Raw genomic sequence first — 22,215 nt, 5'->3', positions numbered from 1 at the left:
TTAACCGCTTCGGAGCCGCGGGCAGGAGGGAGGAGGGGCGCCCGGCTGGTCTCTGGCTCTGAAGCAGGAAGGGGAAACCCGGCTGCAGGATCAGGGCAGCGATGCCCCCAGTTATTCCAAGCAGGTACTCCAAGCAGGGTCTGAGTACAAGAGCAGCTTTGTCCTCACCAATATGATATGATATGATATGATATGATATGATATGATATGATATGATATATGATATGATATATGATATGATATGATATGATATATGATATATGATATATGATATATGATATGAGATATGATATGATATGATATGATATATGATATGATATGATATAGGGACGCGGGTGGCGCTGAGGCTTTCTAGGGCTTGCCGATCGAAAGGTCAGCGGTTCGAATCCCCGCGGCGGGGTGCGCTCCCGTCGTTCGGTCCCAGCGCCTGCCAACCTAGCAGTTCGAAAGCACCCTCGGGTGCAAGTAGATAAATAGGGACCGCTTACTGGCGGGAAGGTTAACGGCGTTTCCATGTGCTGCACTGGCTCGCCAGATGCAGCTTTGTCATGCTGGCCACATGACCTGGAAGTGTCTCCGGACAGCGCTGGCCCTTGGCCTCTTGAGTGAGATGGGCGCACAACCCTAGAGTCTGTCAAGACTGGCCCGTATGGGCAGGGGTACCTTTACCTTTATAATATAATTAGTATAGTATATAGTATAGTATAGTATAGTATAGTATAGTATAGTATAGTATAGTATAGTATAGTATAGTATAGTATAGTATAGTATAGTATTCCCCTGTAATCTCACTGTATACAAGTTGTACAAGTGACAATAATATATTTCAGTTTCAATATTTATTTATATCCCGCCTTTCTCCCAGACCGAGAGCCAAGGCGGCTTATAGTTATAAGTTCTGAAAGGCAGGCGGCATTAAGAGGGAAGGAACTGCAAATGTTTCAAAGATCCTGGTTGAAATCAGAATTAGAAAAAAATTAAAGAAGCACTTATTTTGTGAAATCAGCTGAGAAGAGAGGTCCAGTGGCTGTAAAAAGATTTGTGCTTTAAATATTTTCAAATGACATAATACCTGACAGAATCTCGAGTTTGGATTGGCTATTTCGGATCAAACCGAGTCCTTCCCAAGTGTGCATCCCCTCTCTGCATGTTTGACCTCTCAAGAGGCATGAGGAACATGTGACTCTCTCATCAGCTGCAGCCAGTATAGTCAAGACATAGATAATTTTTTATTGATTTTACTCGATAGACAGACGTTTATCTATGAAATCACAAGATAACAAAGGAATAGACATATTTGAATCGTCCAAATTAATCAGATAAGGAAGAAGGGGATACACAGATATCGGAGTCCATTCTAACTGTTGTTATTTTTCACAGAGTTCATCCAAAGCGGCTGGTAGTTCCAAAAGTATTGCAGCCTCTTTCAGTTACATATTGCTCCATGTACTTGCACCTGGACCTTGCAACAGTCATCTAAGGCCCAAAGCGGGGCCCCGAACTCGAAGCATGGGAAGCCCCATCAACAAATTTATAATTTGGCAGAATATTTAGATTATTTCATGTGTATATGTATAATTTGGAATATTTAATGTGATTTGATTGGATTGTTAAAATGGAAAATTTAATAAAGAATTATTTAAAAAATCAAATCAAGTGGTGCTTGTGGAATCCTCTCCCCAGGGACGCTTGCCTGGGTCCACCTTTACCTATTTTAGGCGCCCATTTTACCTAGCGTTATGACCCTCAATCTGAAGGGCTTTTAAGTACCTGTGGCCTCTTCTAGCGAGGCAGGTTCCTTGTATTCGTACAGATGTCTTTCATACGTTCAGCATCGGTTTGATTGTTGTAACTGGTATTGATTTTTATGCAGTGTTCTAAGTCGCCTTGGATCGCTTTTGTGAGCGAAGTGACTAATTAATATGAATAATGATGATGGTGATAATCCCTCGCTGGGGTTGCTGACGGAAGATTACGGGAGCAACAACCAGAGGGCCGTTGTTTCCCCATCCCTGAATTAGGAGAAGAGGGGAAAGGCCTCTGGACCAGGGATGACGAACCTGTGGCTGTCCAGATATTCTTGGACTGCAGTTTCCAGTGTTGTGTAGTGGTTAAGAGCAGTAGTCTCGTAATCTGGGGAACCGGGTTCGCGTCTCCGCTCCTCCACCTGCAGCTGCTGGGTGACCTTGGGCCAGTCACACTTCTTTGAAGTCTCTCAGCCCCACTCACCTCACAGAGTGTTTGTTGTGGGGGAGGAAGGGAAAGGAGAATGTTAGCTGCTTTGAGACTCCTTAGGGTAGTGATAAAGCAGGATATCAAATCCAAACTTTTCTTCTTCTTCCACCATCCCTGACCCATTCCCCACACTGGCTGAGGCTGATGTGGGTTGAAGTCCAAGAACCCTGGTGGGCCATGGGCTACCCAGACCTGCTGCAGCCCACAGACAACCCCCCTTTCCAAGGCCCCCATGTCTTCCTTGCCCAGCTGCTGCCTCTTTCCCCCTAGTTCTCCACCTCCTCTTTCTCCCTTGATGTTTCTTCCTTCATCTCTCTCTTTCACCCCTCAGCAGAGTGACTTAATCGCATTTATACAACACCTCCCCACCCTATCACACAATAAGCACCCATCTGTAACACATGCTCCAAACAATCAAGTGAAATCTAAGGAGGAGCATCTTCACAACAGAGGCTTTCCCACGCTTGGGCCAACGTTACAACTTTTCCCTTTTTCCTTCCGGGGGTTGGGCCCTTCTACGTTTCCTCAGAGCCTGAAGGGGGGCCGTTCCCCCGATAGGAACCCTTATAGGGTCTCTCGCTTTTACGGGCTCCTTCGTGAGCAGCGACACAGGAGCTGCCGCCCAGGTTCGTTGTGCGGGCTGCCCGGTTGTGCTTTGTCTTCTCCCCTGTGTGAGTTCTCTCGTGCTCCGTCCGGTTGTAGCTCTGGCTGAAGCTCCGCCAGCAGTACGAACACTGGTACGGCCTCTCCCCGGTATGCAGCCGCCGGTGCCTGGTGAGCTTTGACTTGCTGAGGAATTTCTTCCTGCAGTCGGGGCACTCGTAGAGCTTCTCACCGGTGTGGAGCCTCTGGTGGGTGTTGAGGTTTCGCTGGTGTATGAAGCTCTTCCCGCACTCGGCGCAGTGGAAGGGCATCTCCGCCATGTGTAGCCGCTCATGCCTGCAGCGGCCTGGCGCACCAAGCTTGAAAGCTCTCTCAGGAAGCGCGGCAAACGTCTTTCGTTTGGGCCGTGGCAGAGTTTTGCCGGGTGCCTTTTCCTCTGCCCCACAGGTAGTGGATTGGCCTGTCCTTCTCTTCAGGGCATTTCCTTCCTGACACTTCCTGTGCTGACCCTCAGAGATCTCCCCACTTTTTTCAGCCCGAGCCACGGTGTTATCCGTCGCCATTCTTGAAACGACTGCTATCGCTTCAGGTTGCTCCAAAACGCCTCGGTGATTCTCTTCGTTCTCGCTCTCGGGCCAGTAACCTGTTAAGGTTGAAAGAAAGGGGTGGAGTCAGATGGCGCTGCTAAACACATGGAAAGGGAGATGAGGAGAGCCCTGCAGGGCCAGACCAAAGTCCTATCTAGCCCAGCTTCCTGTTTCCCATGATGCTCAGCTCACAAGGAGGGCATGAGGAAAACAGCCCTTCCTCCTGCTGTATGTCCCCAAGAGCTGGTTGTTAAGTTGTGGGTGAACATATCAGACGACACAGCGATTCTTCAAACAGCTCTTGTTTATTCAGAGGCCAGAACAGAACTGAACTGAAGGGCTCAGTCAGCCTGCTTATATAGAGCTCCAGTAGCAACTTTCTAAAACTATCCAATAACTGAACGTCACTTTCGATCCTTCATTTGCATAACTATCTACAGTATCCCCCTGCTGGCTCAGGGTGAGAACTTCAGTACATAACACTGGTATTTAGAGGTATACTGACTCTGAGACTGGAGGTTCTACTGCACTGTTGTGGCTAATAGATACTGAGAGACCTCTCACTGGTAATTTTATCTCACCCTCTGGACCAGGAGGTGAGGAACCCTTGTCAACCCAAGGTCTATGATCTCCTCTGGGCAACCTTCCCTTATCCCACATGCCATTGGTGGGTGAGGCCAAAGGCAGAAGTGGGTGGAGCAATGGATGCAAAATTTATTTTTTATGGGAGGCGAAGTTTCTACGTGCGCTCTCACACACCCCTCTGTCCTCCGTCCAGACGAGCAAGCGGGCATCCTTATCAGGGTTCAAGGACAAAGCCCATCTACGCAAAAATGTCTGAGTGTATAAAACAAGGCTGGAAAGGGGTGAGGCCTGTGGAAGGTCCCAAGGGCGAGATAGAGATGCTTGCAGGGCTGCATTTGCCCTCCAACCCTGAGTCACAGGGAGGGGTGTGTGTGTGGCCTGTCTAGTTCAGCATTCTGATCAACAGAAGTATAGTGTCCAGGTAAAGGGACGTAATAGTACCACTCTATTCTGTCTTGGTCAGACCAAACCTGGAATACTGTGTCCAGTTCTGGGCACCACAATTTACGAAGGACGTTGACAAGCTGCAACGTGTGCAGAGAAGGGCAACCAAGATGATCAAGGGTCTGGAAACTAAGCCTTATGAGGAGCACTTGAAGGAATTGGGTATGTTGAGCCTGGAAAAGAGGAGACTGAGAGGAGATGTGATAGCCATCTTCAAATACCTTAAGGGGTGTCACATGGAAGATGGTGCAAGCTTGTTTTCTCCTGCTCCAGAGGGCAGGACTTGAACCAATGGCTTCAAGTTACAAGAAATGAGATTCCGACTAAACATATGGGAAAACTTTCTGACAGTAAGAGCTGTTCAACAGTGGAATCGTCTCCCTTGGGAGGTTGTGGACTCTCCTTCTATGTGGATTCTCTGATGACAGCTGAGATTCGACCTGCAGCTGAAGCTCTGCCTGTAATGCAAGCAGCTGTACGGCTTTTCTCCTGTGTGTATTCTCTAATGTTCAGTGAAGTTAGACCCGTGACTGAAGCTTCTCCAGCAAACTTTGCAGGCGTTTTGTCTCTTACCGGTCTGCATCGCCTGGTGGTCTGGGGCTTGGCAGAGCTCCTTGTAGCCTCCTGAACATGGAATGGATCCGGCTGCTCCTGCTCCAGGGAGGCTGTTCTGCTGCCACCAAGGCCTACGCTGACTCTCTGAGGCCTTTTCACGAAGCGGAGGAACGTTTTCTCCTCTCCCGGCAGACTGACTCTCGCGTGGCCTTATTTGGGTGGAATTTTCCGGTCCACATTTCTCCACCTCCTTGATAGACACCCCTCTTTCATCTGTGGAGAAATGAGAAAATGAAATACAGAAACTCATTCCCTGGGCACACAAGGGATGGTTTTCCCCAACAAATTTTCCACCATGAACCTAAGTTTTATTTCCGGGACGGGTCCAGAAGTTTGGAAAGAAAACTACAAGAAGCAGCCTTACACCTTTCGGCCCAACTAGGCTAGTATTACTTAGGCAACTAGCAGCTGCCCAGGGGCCAAATTCAGCCTTCCAGGCCTCTCTGTCTGGAACTCTCCCAAGGCCACAACCTCTCACTAGCCTGGCATGGCCCCCTGGATAAGGTTCATGAAGGCTTTGAACCCTAGAAGCGGCTATAAACATGTTGAGAACATGAGGAGAGCCTACAGCCAGATGAAGTCAAAGCCATTTAGTCTAGCATCCTGTCATCACCATGGCCAACCAGAAAGATGTGCCAACAGAAAACCCAGAAGTATGTTTACATATTTCCTTTCATTTGCAAAGACAATCAAGAAGTCAGTTGTTATTGGATCAACCAAAAGATACAGGGGATAGAAGGAGATAGAGAGAAAAACAGTGGAAATAATATTTGCCGCTCTTTTTTTGGTTATACTGCCATTTAAGCTCAATCTCTCTCTAAACATACAATAGTCTTGATGCTAATTGCTTTGTTTGTGTACTTGTTGTTATTGATATTCAGGAGCTTTTCCCATTTTGAATACTGTGTTGATTTGGATTATATGTGACTTGTTCCGTCCTGCTTTTAATGGCTTGCACCCTAAGCAGAGCAGAAAAGCAAAATGACACTGCTGAAAACAACCTCGGCCAATTGCAAAAGCCCTCTGAGAAGCCAGCTTTTATCCGGCACCAGGAAGTACACAGTGATGGGCCTAGGTGGTCCTCTCCAGGGTTGGCATTCCTTGGAGCTGGGGCCAACACAGAGAAGGCTATCCTCCTGGGTGATGCCTGCCCACTTCAGTCAGCAAGGGCCTCAGCCACTGAATGGTGCATACACTATATGGCCACCTGAGGGAATTTCACCAAGGCATCTCAACTCACCCAGTGAGCAGAAGTCTCCTCCATCCACCTCAAGCTTAGCCTCCACCTCCTCAGATGGGATCTGCTTCTGGAAAGGAGCAGAGAATATCCCTTTCAGCAAGGAGATGCAAGTGCTGGAAAGGGGAGACATCTTGGGAAGGGAAAGACAAGTCTCCACAAATCCACTCCCAAGGAGTGAATGAACAGCTTCCCCTTGACCTCTCTCAGGCCAGGGAAGGGCTTGAATTACTGAGATGATTTATAGGCCACCTTTTGCACAGGCCACAGAATGCTCTGCAATAAAAACAAGGAGATAAGAATACAAAAAGATAGCACAGAAAGTTAGAAATGGACAAAAAAAAATATTGAAAACACCGTTACAGCATGGCTTCCATCCCCAAAGAATCTTGGGAATGGTCGTTTGTTAAGGGGGCTGAGTTTTGCATGGAGAGCCCTATTCCGCTCACAGAGCTAAAATTTCCAGATTGTTAAACCATTCTGGGAACTGCCGCTCCGTGAGAGGAAAGGGGCTCCCACACAAACCTCAGCCCCCTTAAATCATGCACCTCTTTGTGGGTGTTTTGGAAGAATGTCACAGGCTGTTTGCACAATGCAGTAGGGTCACTCTGACATCACACAGCTGCCACATCGATAACAGATCATCTCAGGCTAAAAATGGCCTCACCTCCTTTCCCTGCTTTCGCGTTTCCTCTTGCAGGAACCCCTCGGCCAGGGCCACCGCCTGGGAGCAGGTCTCCGGACCACACTCCCTCACCCAGCTCTGGATCTCTGCTGGCAGGACGGTCAGGAACTGCTCCAGGATCAGCTGCTCCAGGATCTGCTCCTTGGTGTGCCGCTCGACTTTCAGCCACCGGGAGCAAAGCTCCTGGAGCCGGGTGTAGGCCCCTCTGGGCCCCTCGGCCTCCTGGTAGCAGAAGCCCCTGAAGTGCTGACGCACCTTCTCCCTCCTCGTGGCCTCCTCTCGCAAGATGGCCGCCTTCACTTTCCCATAATCCTCCTTGTCTCCAGCCTTCAGGCTGCTGAAGGCCTGTTCGGCCTCTCCGCTGAGGGCCGGCAGGAGTCGGGCTGCCCACGCTTCCTTGGGCCACCGGCAAGCTTCGGCCACTTTCTCGAAGGAGGCCAGGAAAGATTTTGTGTCATCCCATGGGGACGGCTCCTCCGGCAATGGTGCCTTTCCCCATTGAGATTGTTGGGACTCCACCATCTTCAAGAAGTCCTGCCACTGAGATTCCCACTGCTGGTGCAGCACATCTCCTGGTTCCTGTTTAACCTGTTGCGCTGGTGCCCTTTGAACAAATCCGCTGATTCTCCCTTCAGAGAGCACTGTCGAGGACTTTCCTGCCCCTCCTCCCTCCTTGTCCCCTGCTTTGGGGATTGCTGGGCCATGCTCCTGAATTTCAAACCCCGGCTGCATCCACTTCTCCAGGGCTGCCTGGAACTGGGGGCTGAATCCCACTGTGGGCGTCTGTGTGGCAGCCATTTTGTTTCCGGCAAAGGGCCCTCGTGTCCCAGTGCAGAGATGGGCTCCTGTTTGCAGCAAATGGCGCTTCTTGGATTGCGAAGTGGCTTTCTGCTCTTTTGCGGGTCTCCAGAAGAGGGCTAGAGTGCTCGAGACCGGCGTTACGGGAACCCCCTTGAAAAGAGAAAACAGGGTTTCAGGAACCGAGAAAGAAAATGCACTGTGGTTGGGAACCTGTGGTCATCCTGATATCACTAGGCCACAAGTGCCATCATCATGCTTACAGCTGTCAACTTTCAGATTTGAAAATAAGGGATCAACAGCCTCACCTGTCCCGGGGACAGTCTACGGGATATCTAACAAGCTGGGATAGCAGCAGGAAACAGTGCTGGAATAAGGGAATTTCCCGCAAAAAAAGGGAAGGTTGACAGCTATGGCCACGCTGGCTGGAGCTGATGGGAGTTCGACTCTCCCAAAACACATGGACAGACACAGCAGGCTCCCTATCCCTGAGATACACAAATCCAAAGGCCCTACCATTGGGTTTCTTAATTCATTTGTGATCATATTGTTTGGACGGTAACAAATCCTGTAAGCGGCTTGAATATTCCAAAAATAAAAGCAAACATGCGGGATTTGAACTCGTTTCTCTGACACCAAATACCCAGAGCAGGGAAAGCACAGAGCCGTGCGTGGGGAGTGGCCATCCTGAGATTTAAATCCTTTCCCTGGAGAGCCAGTGTGGTGTGTGGTGTGGTTAAATGTCTGGACTAGGACCTCATTAACCAGGGTTCAAATCCCCACTCTGCCATGATGCTCACTATGGTGACCTTGGGCCAGTCACGGGGTTGTTGTGAGGATAAAATGGGGAGGAGGAAAATATAACTAACAAACAACAACAATATAGGAAGTCAAACATGAAACCTGGTAAACATTTCTCTCTCTGCACTTTTTCCAAATCAGTAAAAGGACAACAACCCGGGCTCTTATGATGCCCCATTCCCGACACTCATGCACGCATTTACTGGGGAAAAGACGCTGTGATTGCAGTCAACGGGCTTACTCCCATCCCATGCAAGCATACAAGGGAATTGAAAGCTATGGGGTCTTCCCCCCCACCCCAAAAAACCTGATCTCCCTCCCAGCAACCTGACATTCACCTGAACTGCCCAGGAGGACTCTGCAGCTGCAAAACGACCACTTTTTGTCCAGGAGAGAGGATGCATGCACACATATATATTTATACTGTATACTTTGAAAGCTGTTTCCGTGGGCGGGATCAGAGCAGGAAGGGGTTTGCCTACGTAGACATTTTTTAAAAAACAAAAACCCAAACACCCTCTCATCTCTATGATTACTTGTGCTCGTTTTGTTTGTTTTACCTTTCTGACGTTCAGATTCCCCTGTACAAAAAGGGCTTTTCTTTTTCTCCGCCCGCCCCCGATTCCTATTTTCTACATACCGGTAAATTTGCATGCGCAGTTGGTGCTTAGATCCGTTATCATCTTTTTTTAGTCTCGCAAAGGCTCCTGGGAAATGTAGTCCTCTGCTACGAAGAAACTTCCAGGCAGTGATGGGGTGGGGGTGGGGAAATGGTTTTTAAGGGGGGGGGAATACACACGCGCGCACAGTTGTGGTCTGGCTACCCTTCCCGAGAAATGGCAGGAGCTATTCAACTCTTGCCTTACTTAGAGTAGACCCATCGAAGTGAAAGGGCACACCACTAACTTAGAATCATAGAATCATAGAATCATAGAGTTGGAAGAGTCCAGAAGGGCCATCGAGTCCAACCCCCTGGCAAGCAGGAAACACCATCAGAGCACTCCTGACATATGGTTGTCAAGCCTCTGCTTAAAGACCTCCAAAGTAGGAGACTCCACCACACTCCTTGGCAGCAAATTCCACTGTCAAACAGCTCTTACTGTCAGGAAGTTCTTCCTAATGTTTAGGTGGAATCTTCTTTCTTGTAGTTTGGATCCATTGCTCCGTGTCCGCTTCTCTGGAGCAGCAGAAAACAACCTTTCTCCCTCCTCTATGTGACATCCTTTTATATATTTGAACATGGCTATCATATCACCCCTTAACCTCCTCTTCTCCAGGCTAAACATGCCCAGCTCCCTTAGCCGTTCCTCATAAGGCATCGTTTCCAGGCCTTTGACCATTTTGGTTGCCCTCCTCTGGACACGTTCCAGTTTCTCAGTGTCCTTCTTGAATTGTGGTGCCCAGAACTGGACACAGTACTCCAGGTGTGGTCTGACCAGAGCAGAATACAGTGGCACTATTACTTCCCTTGATCTAGATGCTATACTCCTATTGATGCAGCCCAGAATTGCATTGGCTTTTTTAGCTGCCGCGTCACACTGTTGGCTCATGTCAAGTTTGTGGTCAACCAAGACTCCTAGATCCTTTTCACATGTACTGCTCTCAAGCCAGGTGTCACCCATCTTGTATTTGTGCCTCTCATTTTTTTTGCCCAAGTGCAATACTTTACATTTCTCCCTGTTAAAATTCATCTTGTTTGTTTTTGCCCAGTTCTCTAATCTGTCAAGGTCGTTTTGAAGTGTGATCCTGTCCTCTGGGGTGTTAGCCACCCCTCCCAGTTTGGTGTCATCTGCAAATTTGATCAGGATGCCCTTGAGTCCATCATCCAAGTCGTTGATAAAGATGTTGAATAAGACCTTAGTCGTTGATAAAGATGTTGAATAAGAACTTAGGTCCGTTGATTTCAATGGGTCTGCCCTGCACTGGACTTTTTGTTGAATGCAACCCAGTGTGCTTCAGGGAACATATTTTTATTTGTTTCTTGGAATACAGTGTACTGTTCTGGTGGCCTCAACTCAAAAAGGATATTACACAGCTGAGAAAAAAACAGGCAGCGCCCATGTGAGGAAAAGGCTGCAATGTCTGGGGCTTTTTAATTTAGAGAAAAGGCAAGTAAAGGAGGACACGATAAGAGGCAAATAAAATTGCGCAAGTGAATAAGGTTTTTCTCCTCTCTTAATGCTAGAACTCGAGGACATCCAGTGACACTGAACATTGGGAGAATCAGGACAGACCAAAGAAAGGGCTTCTTCCCACAGCGCATAGTTAAAACTACGAAACTGGTCCCCACGGTTGAGCTTGCAGGATGCGTGCAAGAATGCTGTTGTAGCATTAATGGCAAAGTAGGATGAACTGCAAACATGAAAGTTCTGTGTTCAAATCTTGCCATGAACTCGCCAGGCAGCCTTAGGCAAGACACTCTCCTTCAAGCCTCAGATCTCTTAACACGGGGATAGCCACACTGCCCTACCTTTCAGGGTTATTGTTAAGGGCTGCAACAAACATTATGTGCCTGGAAGCCCATACAGAGTAAGGTTGACAGGCAAAGGGCCTTCTCGGTAGTGGCACCCACCCTGTGCAACGCCCTCCCATCAGATGTCAAGATGAGTAACTACATAACCTTTAGAAGACATCTGAAGACAGCCCTGTATAGGGAAGACTTTTAACGTGTAATGTTTCATCATGTTTTTATGGATGTTGGAAGCTGGCCAGAGTGGCTGGGGTAACCCAGCCAGATAAGCGGGGTACAAATAATAAAATCATTATTGTTATTATTAGTAAAGCAACGACGCCTGTAACTGCTTGGGGGGGGGGGGAGTGATAAGCAAACTTTTCTTTTTTCCTGAGTCCTTTCTGAGAACTTACCTATAAATCATATTTTTCTCCCCGCAGGTGTTCCTTCCTTCCTGCTTCTTGTTTAGTGTACATGCTGTTTAACCAAATTACTCTTTGTCATGGCCAAATGTATTCCTGTTCTCAGAATGGTTTTGTATGCGAAGTTCCTTTATTCTTTCAAGCAGCAGTCTTGCCAGGCTATTTGCTTCTGCACTCCGCATATATATATATATATATATATATATATATATATATATATATATGCAAGCACCCATGTGCCATCCATTTTGAAGTAGACAAAATCATGTGAGGACAGCATGGAGTAAATCTGCTTTAGGGCTTTACAGATAAACACTTTACTTACCGGTAGCTGTGCTGCCCAGGGCTTCCCTGGAAGCAGGGGCATAAATTCAATAAAAATAACATTTGCACGTTGGATTTTTCAATTTATCCGCTGCATTTATATTCTACATCACCTCCATTGGAGACAATCTTGCATGCCTAGTTTTCCTCTTCCTCATTTTATCCTCAGAACAACCCTGTGAGGTAGGATAGGCTGAAAGGCAGCGACAGGCCTAAGGTCGCCACTGTGAGCTTCGTGGATTTGAACCCTGGTCTCCCGGGTCCCAGCCCAATGCTCTCAACCACTAACCCAGATTGCCTTGAGATGCATAGAGCAGTGTTTCCCAACCTTTTTTGGGCAAAGGCACACTTGTTTGATGAAAAAAATCTCGCGGCACACCACCATTACAGCCCCGTGACGTCAGCGCGCAGCGTCACGCCGGGAGGGACGCACAAAAGTGAAAGTTTTCAAATTTTTTCCCTCCCCCTTGCCGGGGAACCTCCAAGCTTTGGGGGTGGGGGGGGGGAGGAGGCAGCAAAGCGAGGGACTGAGGGACCCTAACCCTAACCCTAACCCTCACCAATCACCCGGGAAAGCATGCGAACGAGGAGCCCCCGTGTCCTGCTCCCGGCAGCGGACGGCACAAAGCGAGGAGGCCTGGACAAGGCAGCACGCTCCCCGCTCTCGCTGCATCGGGGCTTTTCTCCTCCAGGCCGCTTTCGAAGTCCCCTTCTCCGCTCCCAAGAGCCGGAGCCGCTGCTTTCAGGCCCTGTCCGAGCCCCGACTTGTGGCCTCACTTCGAGGAGCGCCTGTTGCTGGGGACGGGGCTGCATCCCCCTCAGCCGCCGCCTCGCTTCCTTCCAGGAGACCCGACGGCTCCCCCTCTCCCGCTCGCCCTCCTGCGCCCGCAGCAGACCGAGACCTCCCCGCCCCCGCCCGGCTCGGCCCTACCTGGGCACCTCCAAGCCCGCCGGCTCCGCGTCGCGCTCCACGCCGGGCAGCTGCAGCGGGGGCGCGCGGCGGCCCGGCTGAGCGCGCCCCGGAGCCGCCGCGCCGTCGCTCGCGAGTCCCTCCGAGAGCCCTCGGGACTGACTCCGGAGTCGCGAGGCGGCGCGTCGCCCAGGGAAGGGGCGGCTTCCCACAAGTCCTCCGGGAAGCAAACGCCCTCGCCCGCCTCCCTCCAGGCAACATCTCGCGGCACACCAGCCAACATCTCACGGCACACTAGTGTGCCGCGGAACACCGGTTGGGAAACACTGGCATAGAGAACCATAAAACCATAGAACTGTAGAGCTGGAAGCGATTCATAAATTGGTGCTGGTCAAATTGATTTGGTTCACAGATTATTAAATCACCAGCCCTTTTGGAATTGTACCAAGTACACCACATGTCAAAGAGCACCTATAATAATAAAATTGCGGTGCAGTGTGGGGATGGTTTGCCAGCCAGCCACCCCCTTTCCCAGGAGACTCCATTCCGTCCCTCACTGAATCCTGGTTTCCATTTCCCCCTGCCCACTTGTCAAACAGCGTTTCATGTTCTCTGCCCTTGCTGACTCGTGGATGGACTATGTTTGAGGTTTCCCCTCAGACTTTAACCTTTTCACCCTACAGATTTCTTTTTCTATTTTTGAAACTTCAGTAAATAATTTTCCACATCTACCTTCTTGAACACACATCTTTGCGGCCATCTCCTGAACCAACTTCAGGTTTTTGAGACTATTCAAAGGTACAGCTTTACATGTGATGAATGAAGCAAAGACCAGTGCCAGGACCTCATCATCCATGAATCTGGCTACCTTCCTTTCAAAGCTGCTGAGGTTGGACCCCTAGGTGGTTATCACCAGCGGAGGCCAAGGCTTGAAAAACCCCCAATATGGAGGCCGGCTGGCTGAAATATGGGGAAATAATAGAAAAAATTGGAGACAATTGGAGGCTGCAGAGCTATGAAAAATTAAAGAATAAGGTGCAGGATTGGTTTCATTATGCTCAAATTCAAGAGGTTTTTAAGCTGGACAAGAAAACAGGCTTCCAGGTGGAAAAATCGAAACTAGAGACAGAACTGTTAGAACCAAAGACTAAGGTACTTTCGAGAATGTATAACTTGCTGCTTAAATGGAACACTCAGGATGAGACAGTCAAATCAGCCATGATAAAATGGGCTCAGGACATTGGGTACAACATTATGTTTGAAGACTGGGAAAGGTTATGGACCACCGGTATGAAATTCACGGCATGTAATGCCTTGAAAGAGAATATTATGAAAATGATATATAGGTGGTACATGACCCCAGTCAAGCTTGCTAAGATATATCATTTGTCTGATAATAAATGTTGGAAATGTAAGGAGGATGAAGGGACATTCTTTCACCTCTGGTGGACCTGTCCAAAAGTGAAGGCCTTCTGGGAAATGATTTATAATGAGCTAAAAAAGGTGTTTAAGTACACCTTTCCTAAGAAACCAGAGGCCTTCCTCCTGGGCATTGTCGTCCAGAAGGTGTTAAAGAAGGATAGAACTTTTTTCATGTATGCAACTACAGCAGCAAGAATTCTCATCGCAAAATATTGGAAGACACAAGATCTACCCACACTGGAAGAATGGCAGACGCAATTGATGGACTATATGGAACTGGCTGAAATGACTGGCAGAATCCGAGATTTGGGAGAAGAAACAATGGAGGAGGATTGGAAAAAATTTAAGGATTATCTACAAAAATTTTACAAGTTATATGAATGTTAAGAATTTGCATGATTTGGAAAATCTAGCTTCAGCAATAAAATTCGATGTTATGGGAATTTAAGTTATATTAATGAAAGGACTAATGTTTAAAACAATACTACATTTGTTTTTAAAGTAAATTGATAATAAGCATTTTAAACCTAAAATATAATTATTTGAAAGAACAAAAGAATGCATGAAACAAGGTTATAATTTGCTGATATTTTTATTGTAAAGAACGCATAGTGAGGGAGACGTGGGGAAGTCCGGTTGGTTATGGAAAAATGTTTTGGAAAGATGATTCTTTTTTCTCCTTTTTCTTTCTTTCTTTTCTGTTATTTCTTTGTATATCTGACTCAGTTGTATCTGGAAAAAATGCAATAAAAAATATTATTTAAAAAAAAAACACAAAGCTGCTGAGGTTGGTGCTTTATCAAGGCTTTTAGCTCCCCCCCTTTTTTTTTTGCAAACAAAGAGTGTGTGGATTTTATGCCATAACTGAGAAGGGATCTACTGTGATTGTAGGCAAAGGCAGGTTTTTGAAATCCACAGTGGCTTTCCTCCCATCGAAGTATAAAAAAGGAGTACAGTGGTACATATGCTTCAGGTTACATACGCTTCAGGTTACAGATTCCGCTAACCCAGAAATATTACCTTGGGTTAAGAACTTTGCTTAGGGTAAGAACAGAAATCCTGCAGCGGCAGCAGGAGGCCCCATTAGCTAAAGTGGTGCTTCAGGTTAAGAACAGTTTCAGGTTAAGAACAGACCTCCAGAACAAATTAAGTTCTTAACCCGAGGTACCACTGTACCTGTGGCCTACCATAAGAGGCTAGCTGGACAGTTTTATAATACTTTCAATTTTATTAATTTATTCTTTAAAAAAAGGATGCTCAGTTCTGCAGCTGATGTACGATCCCACGTTCCCTTGCTTGTATGGAATTGTGGCCTGTATGCATGCACAACCCAGTCTGTAGCTTGAGCAAACCGTGCTTGTAGCTTGCGCACCTACAGCAGCTGGTTCAGGCAGGCTGCTAACGATAGTTTAGCATGATGGGAACAGCAGCTCCCTGCCCACCCTCCATCGAGGAAGAGCTTGGAAGCTTTGCTTCCGGTTTTCATTAGCCAGAGTTTGTCCAAACGCAAGACAGGTTGTGCTGCAACTGAACTCTGGTTCATAGGAACAGGTCAGCTCTGAGACACAGTTTGAGAATCTGACTTGCTTTCCCTATCGAACCACATTTTTAGGGTTCAGATGACACACTTAAGCGGCAGTTAATCTGAAATATAAATGGAAGTTTCTGATCAGAAGTTGGCTTGTTTCCCGAGTTAAGATTTAACCACAGTTTAGGGCTCAGGTGACACACCAAACTGTGGTTAGGTTGAAATGGAAGCACACCAGAAGAGGAGGAGAGTGAAGGGGGTTACTGTTGGTATATCAGTACAACGCAGCTGCAAACAAGCAGCTCGATGTTTACATCACATGATGTGGCTAGCCCTGGGAAATAATGTTCAAAGCAGTTCACAGGGTTCACAGGGATTTGTTCTGTGTGTAATATGAGACCTTCCTGTTGCGCATGTGAAGGAAGTCTTATGCAGTTGCTTGGAGGAGACTGAAATGATCGGATATGTTTTTTGTACAGCTGTAAAGTCAGAAATAAACCGTAGAAATGTAATGGACTTTCTGGCTATCTTCTTTCTCCTGCTGGTATGCAAGGGGAGAAGGGGGTGTGCATCTTCCACGCTGGGAGATGTCGCCTATCAAGACCTCTCTGGACTTGCGGGGATGCCAGCCAGAGTAGATCACCTGTAAACAAGCCCCGGGAACCAAAGAGGGGGGCCAGCCTCTCCTGAGGGGGCATGTTTTCCAACAGTTACTCCATGAGCCTAGGGGGATGACAGATTCATTCACATGACACTATAGTTTTGACTTGTGTCAAATGAAGTCACTATGGCTCTCTTCTGTGTTCTTCTGCAACGCTAGCAAGGAGAACGGCTACTATTTAGCTCCAGAGTGGCTGCTCTGTAGCCCAAGTTGGAATGTGTCCAGACTGAAGCTTTCACCACAGTCTGCATATTTGTCTCGTCTCTCTAGTAAGTGACCATTGTGGGGCTCTTTAATGTTTGATTTATCACGGAAACTCCCCCTACGGTCCGAGCACGGGTACAGTATCTCTCCCGTATGTATTTTCTGATGTCTAGTAAGACTCGAGCTCTGACTAAAGCTTTCCCCGCAGTCTAGACATTTGTACGGCTTCTCCCCCGTGTGGATCCTCTGATGCCGGATGTGGCTCGACTTATCGCGGAAGCTCTCGCCACAGCCCAAGCACCGATACGGTTTCTCCCCCGTGTGGATCCGCTGGTGCGAAATCAGGATCGTGCGCTGACTGAAGCTCTCTCCGCAGTCAAAGCACCGGTACGGCTTCTCTCCCGTGTGGATCCTCTGGTGCCTGATTAGGGTGGAGTTCACGCTGAAGCTCTTCCCGCATGTGAAACATTTGTAGGGTTTCTCCCCTGTGTGGATTCTCTGATGAACAATGAGGCTCGCTCTCCGAGTGAACTTCTCCCCACAGTGCGAGCATTTATGTGGGTTCTCGCCTGTGTGGGTTATCTGATGTCGAGTAAGGCTAGATTTGCAAGGAAAACTTTTGACACACACACTGCACGGATATCCGCCCTTTCCTTCATGTAGCCTCTGCTTGGCTGTAAATTCAGGGCCTTTCCCCCTGGGACATACAGCAGACCGCTCCTTCCACTTCTCAGTGCCGTTTCCACGTTTCTTCCTCGGTCCTTCTTTGCCCCCGACATTTTCTTCCATATCCCTGATTCTTTCCAGCAACACCACACACGGCTCCCCACCATTTTCTGTCTCCCAGCCATCATCTAACAGAACAAAAGATGAACAATCCTGATTAGAGCATCACGGACAAAGAACAAATAAACGAAAAACAGTAAACCAAAATGATCAAGGGGATAGAGGAAGTGTCCTGTGAGGAAATGTTACATTTATAGATTTTTTTCTACTTTGGAGAAAAGGCAAGTAAGAGAGAAGAAGAAGAAGAAGAAGAAGAAGAAGAAGAAGAAGAAGAAGAAGAAGAAGAAGAAGAAGAAGAAGAAGTAGTAGTAGTAGTAGTAGTAGTGGTGTTTGGATTTGATATCCTGCTTTATCACTACCCAAAGGAGTCTCAAAGCAGCTAACAATCTCCTTTCCCTTCCTCCCCCACAACAAACAAAAAGTATTCAAAAGTTAACATGTGAACTCTGAGTGCTATAAGGTGTTTCTAGGTCTGGTGAATTCAGTGTAACCCTTTGTAATGAGGATAGATAAACTGTGGCTCTCCAGCTGCTAAAAACTAAAGCTTCCATCATTCCCAGAACACCAGGAGGGCCACAGGTTTCCCCGTCCCTGGGATCGGCAAAAGGAAACCTTTGGCACCCAATACAGAGGCATCTCCACCAGCGCTCCTCTCCCCAGCATCTGGCGAAGTCTGGTCCGCTTCAGATAAACTTGCAGCGGCCTCTGCAAGAGATCCCGGCACCTGGAACAACGATGAAAGTCCCATTCAGCACAGGAGGAAGTAAGGAGATCCATCTCCGAGGGCCTTCTGGCAGTTCCCTCACTGCGAAATGGAAGGTACAGGGAACTAGGCAGAGGGCCTTCTTGGTAGTGGCCCCCACCCTGTGGAAAACCCTTCCTTCAGGTATCTAGGAGATGAGTAAACTTTATAAGACATCTGAAGGCAGCCTGGTATAGTTGTACCTTGGTTGACAAACAGAATGTGTTCTCGGAGTCCGTTTGACTCCCGGAACCGTTAAAAAACCAAGATGTAGCTTCTGATTGGCTGCAGGAGCTTCCTGCAGCCAATCAGAAGACGTGGAAAACGTGCTGGACATTCGGCCTCCAAAAATAGTTTGGAAACCGGAACATTCACTTCCGGGTTTCGATTGTTTGGGAACCAAAGCGTACGGCAACTAAGCCGTTTGTCAACCAAGGTATGACTGTATAGGGGAGCCTTTAAATGTGTAATGTTTTATTATGTTTTTATATATGTTGGAAGCTACCCAGAGTGGCTGGGGCAACCCAGGTAGATGGGTGGGGTACAAAAATATTATAACAACAACAACAACAACAATAATAATAACAATAACAATAATAATAATATCTGGAAGGACGGCAGTGCACACTATGCAAGGCTGCTGCAGCACAGCAACTGACAGGGGTGAGATCCTGCCCAGACGCAGGAAAGCCAAACGGGAGCTCACACTCTGCGTCTTTAACAGCACATATCCCACTGATAATATGGGTGACAAGGAAAGAAGACACTTCCCTACCTCCCACGTGGCTTCCCCAGCCTCTTGCTGCCTCCGCAGGAAATCCTCGGCTAGGGCCACCGCCTGGGTGCAGGTCTCGGCCCTTCGGCCCCTGACCCACTGCTGGATCTCCGAGGGCAGGACAGCCACGAACTGCTCCAGAGTCACCAGCTCCAGGATCTGCTCCTTGGTGTGCCTCTCTGGCTTCAGCCACCGGTGGCAAAGGAACCGCAGCTGGCTGCAAATCTCCCGGGGCCCCTTGGCTTCCAAGTAGGGGAACTGCCGGAAGTGCCGCCGTTGTGCCTCCGACCTGAAAGCATCCTTGCTGGGATTCTCCCGCTTTGCCCCTCCGCAAGTTCTGGTCTCGGGGGATCCCAGGGCTTGGAGCCCTCTGGAGCCAGGGGGCAGGCTGGTTCCTGCCTGCCCTTTTGGCTGCTCACAGACCTCCGCTGCCCCCTCAGGGTTGGTCCTCCCCTCTTGGTTATCCTCCATCACCGCCGACCATGCCCAGTCGGCCTGAGGCATCTGCACGGCCTTCAAGAACGCCTGCCACTGGCCTTCCCAGGCTGCCTCATCCGGCTCCTCCTTCACACCCTCCAGCCTCTCTTGCCTTGGAAAAGCTCCGACCCGGGACAGCATTGCCCCAAACCAGGAGCGTCGACTGCGAACAACGGAGAGCCCCTTTCTGGGTCTTTCCATCCCCTCGCTCCCAAGGACTGTGGGCTCCTGCTCCTCCATTTTGATTACAGGACACATAGGGTTATTGGCAGCAGCCTCAAGATGGAGACCCTTGGTTGCCTCAGCATCCTGGGCACCAGCCATGTCGGGGGAGACCGACGGCAGCAACCCAGTTGTGTACAATTGCTCCTCTTTCCGGAGTTGGGGAAAATCTCTGCCACCCTTCCACTGATCAGAGTTAGGAGCGGGATCTTCAGTCGACGGAGTAAACCTCAGGAGATTCAGAAATGGAGCAGGAATCTCTTCAGTGATGAAAGGGCTTCTCCTGGAAGGAAGGAAGGAAGGAAGGAAGGAAGGAAGGAAGGAAGGGAGGGAGGGAGGGAGGGAGAGAAAGGAACACAAGAGGCAGGTGATCTTTGAGGATACATTCAAAGAAGCCCGAAGAGTCGGACATGACTAAATGACTAAACAACAACAACAATCCCTATAATTCCCAAGAGAAAGGCTTCTAGGTTGTTGTTTTACAAACGTTATTTTAAACATCTTTTTCAATTTGTTGTACAGTGGTACCTCGGGTTACATACGCTTCAGGTTACAGACGCCGCTAACCCAGAAATAGTGCTTCAGGTTAAGAACAGAAATCGTGCTCCGGTGGCACAGCAACAGCAGGAGGCCCCATTAGCTAAAGCAGTGTTTCCCAACCTTTTTTGGGCAAAGGCACACTTGTTTGATGAAAAAAATCTCGAGGCACACCACCATTACAGCCCCGTGACGTCAGCGCGCAGCGTCACGCTGGGAGGGACGCACGAAAGTGTAAGTGTCAATTTTTTTCCTTCCCCCTTGCCGGGGAACCTCCAAGCTTTGGGGGGGGGGAGGCAGCAAAGCGAGGCAGGAAGGAGAGCGCGGCTTGGCTGGGTGAGCTTTGGCAGGGGCAGGGAATGAGAGCCGCGAGGCGGGCGCTGCGGACGGAGGCGCTGCCCGCCGAGCTCGCAGGCAGCCAGGCAGGCAGACGGCGAGAGCCCCGCGCTGGACGGCCTCTCCTCGCCGCCGCCGCCCCGCCTCTTGCCGCCCGACTCGCCCGCCTCCCTCCAGGCAACATCTCGCGGCACACCAGGCAACATCTCGCGGCACACTAGTGTGCCACGGAACAGTGGTTGGGAAACACTGAGCTAAAGTGGTGCTTCAGGTTAAAAACAGTTTCAGGTTAAGAACAGACCTCCGGAACGAATTAATTTTTTATTGGTTTTCCAAATTTATAACAAACATAAAAGAAAAATATTACAATATAAAAAACAAACAAACATACAACCAATTATCCTAACTATTACAATCCCACTTTTGTACCATTATTGAGTGACTTCCTCGAAACCCCCTAGCTGAGTTTCCATGTAAATCATTGTAGCAGTTTTCCAATAAGACTTCTGAAACTTTTAGGGGGGTGTCTCTCCCAAGTCTGTTCATACCCTATAAATATTTCTATACTGCCCCATGTCAAAACTGGGTGGGTGACCTTGGCCCAGTCGCTGCCTTTCAGCCTGGCCTCCTTGCAGGGTTGCTGTTAGTTGAGGGCCGTGGATGCCACTCTGAGCACCTCAGAGAAAAGGGCAGGATATGGATGCAACAGACACATAAATCATGCAGGAAGAGGACAGCAGCACAATGTCTGCGCCGCTTGCTGCCTCTCGTGGCTGCACTGTATAGCCCAGCAAAAGGCAAATAAAGATATATGCTTCCTGGGAGGGTGGGGAAGCAGTCGCAATCTCTCAAACTAAGCTACCTCGCAAGGTTGTTGTGAGGAGAAAATGGAGAGGGGAAAAGCCATGGGCACCACCTTAAGCTCCTTGGAGGAAAGGCGGGATATTTTATTTTTCTCTTCCAACTTTTCTTCTTCTTTTCTCTTTATTTTTTATTTTCCCCCTTCTTTTCTTCTTTTTTCCTCTTTTGTTCCTTTTTCATATACATGTGCTTATTTGAAATATATATGTATGTACAGTGGTGCCCCGCAAGACGAATGCCTCGCAATACGGAAAACTCGCTAGACGAAAGAGTTTTCCGTTTTGGAGGTGCTTCGCAAAACAAATTTCCTATGGGCTTGCTTCGCAAGACGACAATGTCTTGCGAGTTCCTGCTGGTTTTTTCCCCTTCCTCCCCTTTTTCTAAGCCGCTAAGCCACTTATCAGCTGATCCGATCAGCCGATAAGCCGCTAAAAGCCGCTAAACCGCTAATCCGTCAGTGGGCTTGCTTCGCAAGACGAAAAAACCGCTAGACGAAGAGAATCACAGAACGGATTCTCTTCGTCTTGCAAGGCACCACTGTATTTGCAATATTTTGCAAGAATTATGTTAAATAAATTAATTTATAAAAAGGCGGGGGGCTGAAAGGCTGCCTTCAAATTGAAGCCCTTAGGGACCCCCCCCCCACCCTGATCCAGGTTTTCTCAGCTTGGCTGGTACAAACCAGGCTTTGAAGCTGCCAACCTGGACAGCTTCAAGAGAGGACCGGGCAAGTTCATGGAGGGAAGGGCTTCAGTGGCTACTAACCAGGACAGCTCTGCTCCGCCTTCATGGCTAGAGGCAGCAAGGCTTACAAATACCAGTTGCTGGAAGCCAAAGGAGGGGAAAGGGCTGTTGTGCTTGAATAATGTTTGCTGGTTTTCCACAGGTCGCCCCCCTGTGAGAACAGGATGCCAGACCAAATGAGCCTTGCGTCTGATCCAGAAGACTTCTCTTATGTTCTTAAGT

The 22,215-nt window shown here is 48.5% G+C and overlaps 2 protein-coding genes and 1 long non-coding RNA gene across 6 annotated transcripts; 1 reads left to right on the top strand and 2 right to left on the bottom strand.

Annotated features, from left to right (window-relative positions):
* The first annotated feature begins 8 nt into the window (after positions 1–8).
* Positions 9–1,652, top strand: LOC308581311. The gene is made up of 2 exons (XR_014004958.1): positions 9–124; positions 1,381–1,652. It is a non-coding gene; the product is annotated as an uncharacterized lncRNA (long non-coding RNA).
* Positions 1,653–1,774: 122 nt separating this feature from the next.
* Positions 1,775–9,326, bottom strand: LOC308580527 (uncharacterized protein). 3 transcript variants are annotated; one of them, XM_081182309.1, is made up of 5 exons: positions 9,231–9,326; positions 6,974–7,942; positions 6,310–6,376; positions 5,028–5,282; positions 1,775–3,481 (listed from the first exon to the last, which is right to left on the bottom strand). In XM_081182309.1, exons 2-5 carry the CDS (start codon positions 7,787–7,789, stop codon positions 2,751–2,753), a joined length of 1,869 nt encoding a protein of 622 aa, XP_081038435.1. In that variant the 5' UTR covers positions 7,790–7,942; positions 9,231–9,326; the 3' UTR covers positions 1,775–2,750. The 3 variants fall into 3 exon arrangements, with proteins under 3 accessions (XP_081038435.1, XP_081038434.1, XP_081038433.1); XM_081182308.1 differs by lacking the exon at positions 9,231–9,326 and adding an exon at positions 9,151–9,229; XM_081182307.1 differs by lacking the exon at positions 9,231–9,326 and adding an exon at positions 8,929–9,022.
* A 5,620-nt stretch (positions 9,327–14,946) lies between these two features.
* LOC308580941 (uncharacterized protein) lies at positions 14,947–19,914 on the bottom strand. 2 transcript variants are annotated; one of them, XM_081183276.1, is made up of 3 exons: positions 18,817–19,914; positions 17,928–18,023; positions 14,947–17,367 (listed from the first exon to the last, which is right to left on the bottom strand). In XM_081183276.1, exons 1-3 carry the CDS (start codon positions 19,615–19,617, stop codon positions 17,092–17,094), a joined length of 1,173 nt encoding a protein of 390 aa, XP_081039402.1. In that variant the 5' UTR covers positions 19,618–19,914; the 3' UTR covers positions 14,947–17,091. The 2 variants fall into 2 exon arrangements, with proteins under 2 accessions (XP_081039402.1, XP_081039403.1); XM_081183277.1 differs by having other exon boundaries at positions 17,228–18,023.
* Between the last annotated feature and the right edge of the window lie 2,301 nt (positions 19,915–22,215).

The sequence above is a fragment of the Podarcis bocagei genome (genome assembly GCF_964188305.1).
Source record: "Podarcis bocagei genome assembly, chromosome: 2".
NCBI classification, from domain to species: Eukaryota; Metazoa; Chordata; class Lepidosauria; order Squamata; family Lacertidae; genus Podarcis; species Podarcis bocagei.
This window is presented reverse-complemented; position numbering and strand designations above follow the sequence as displayed.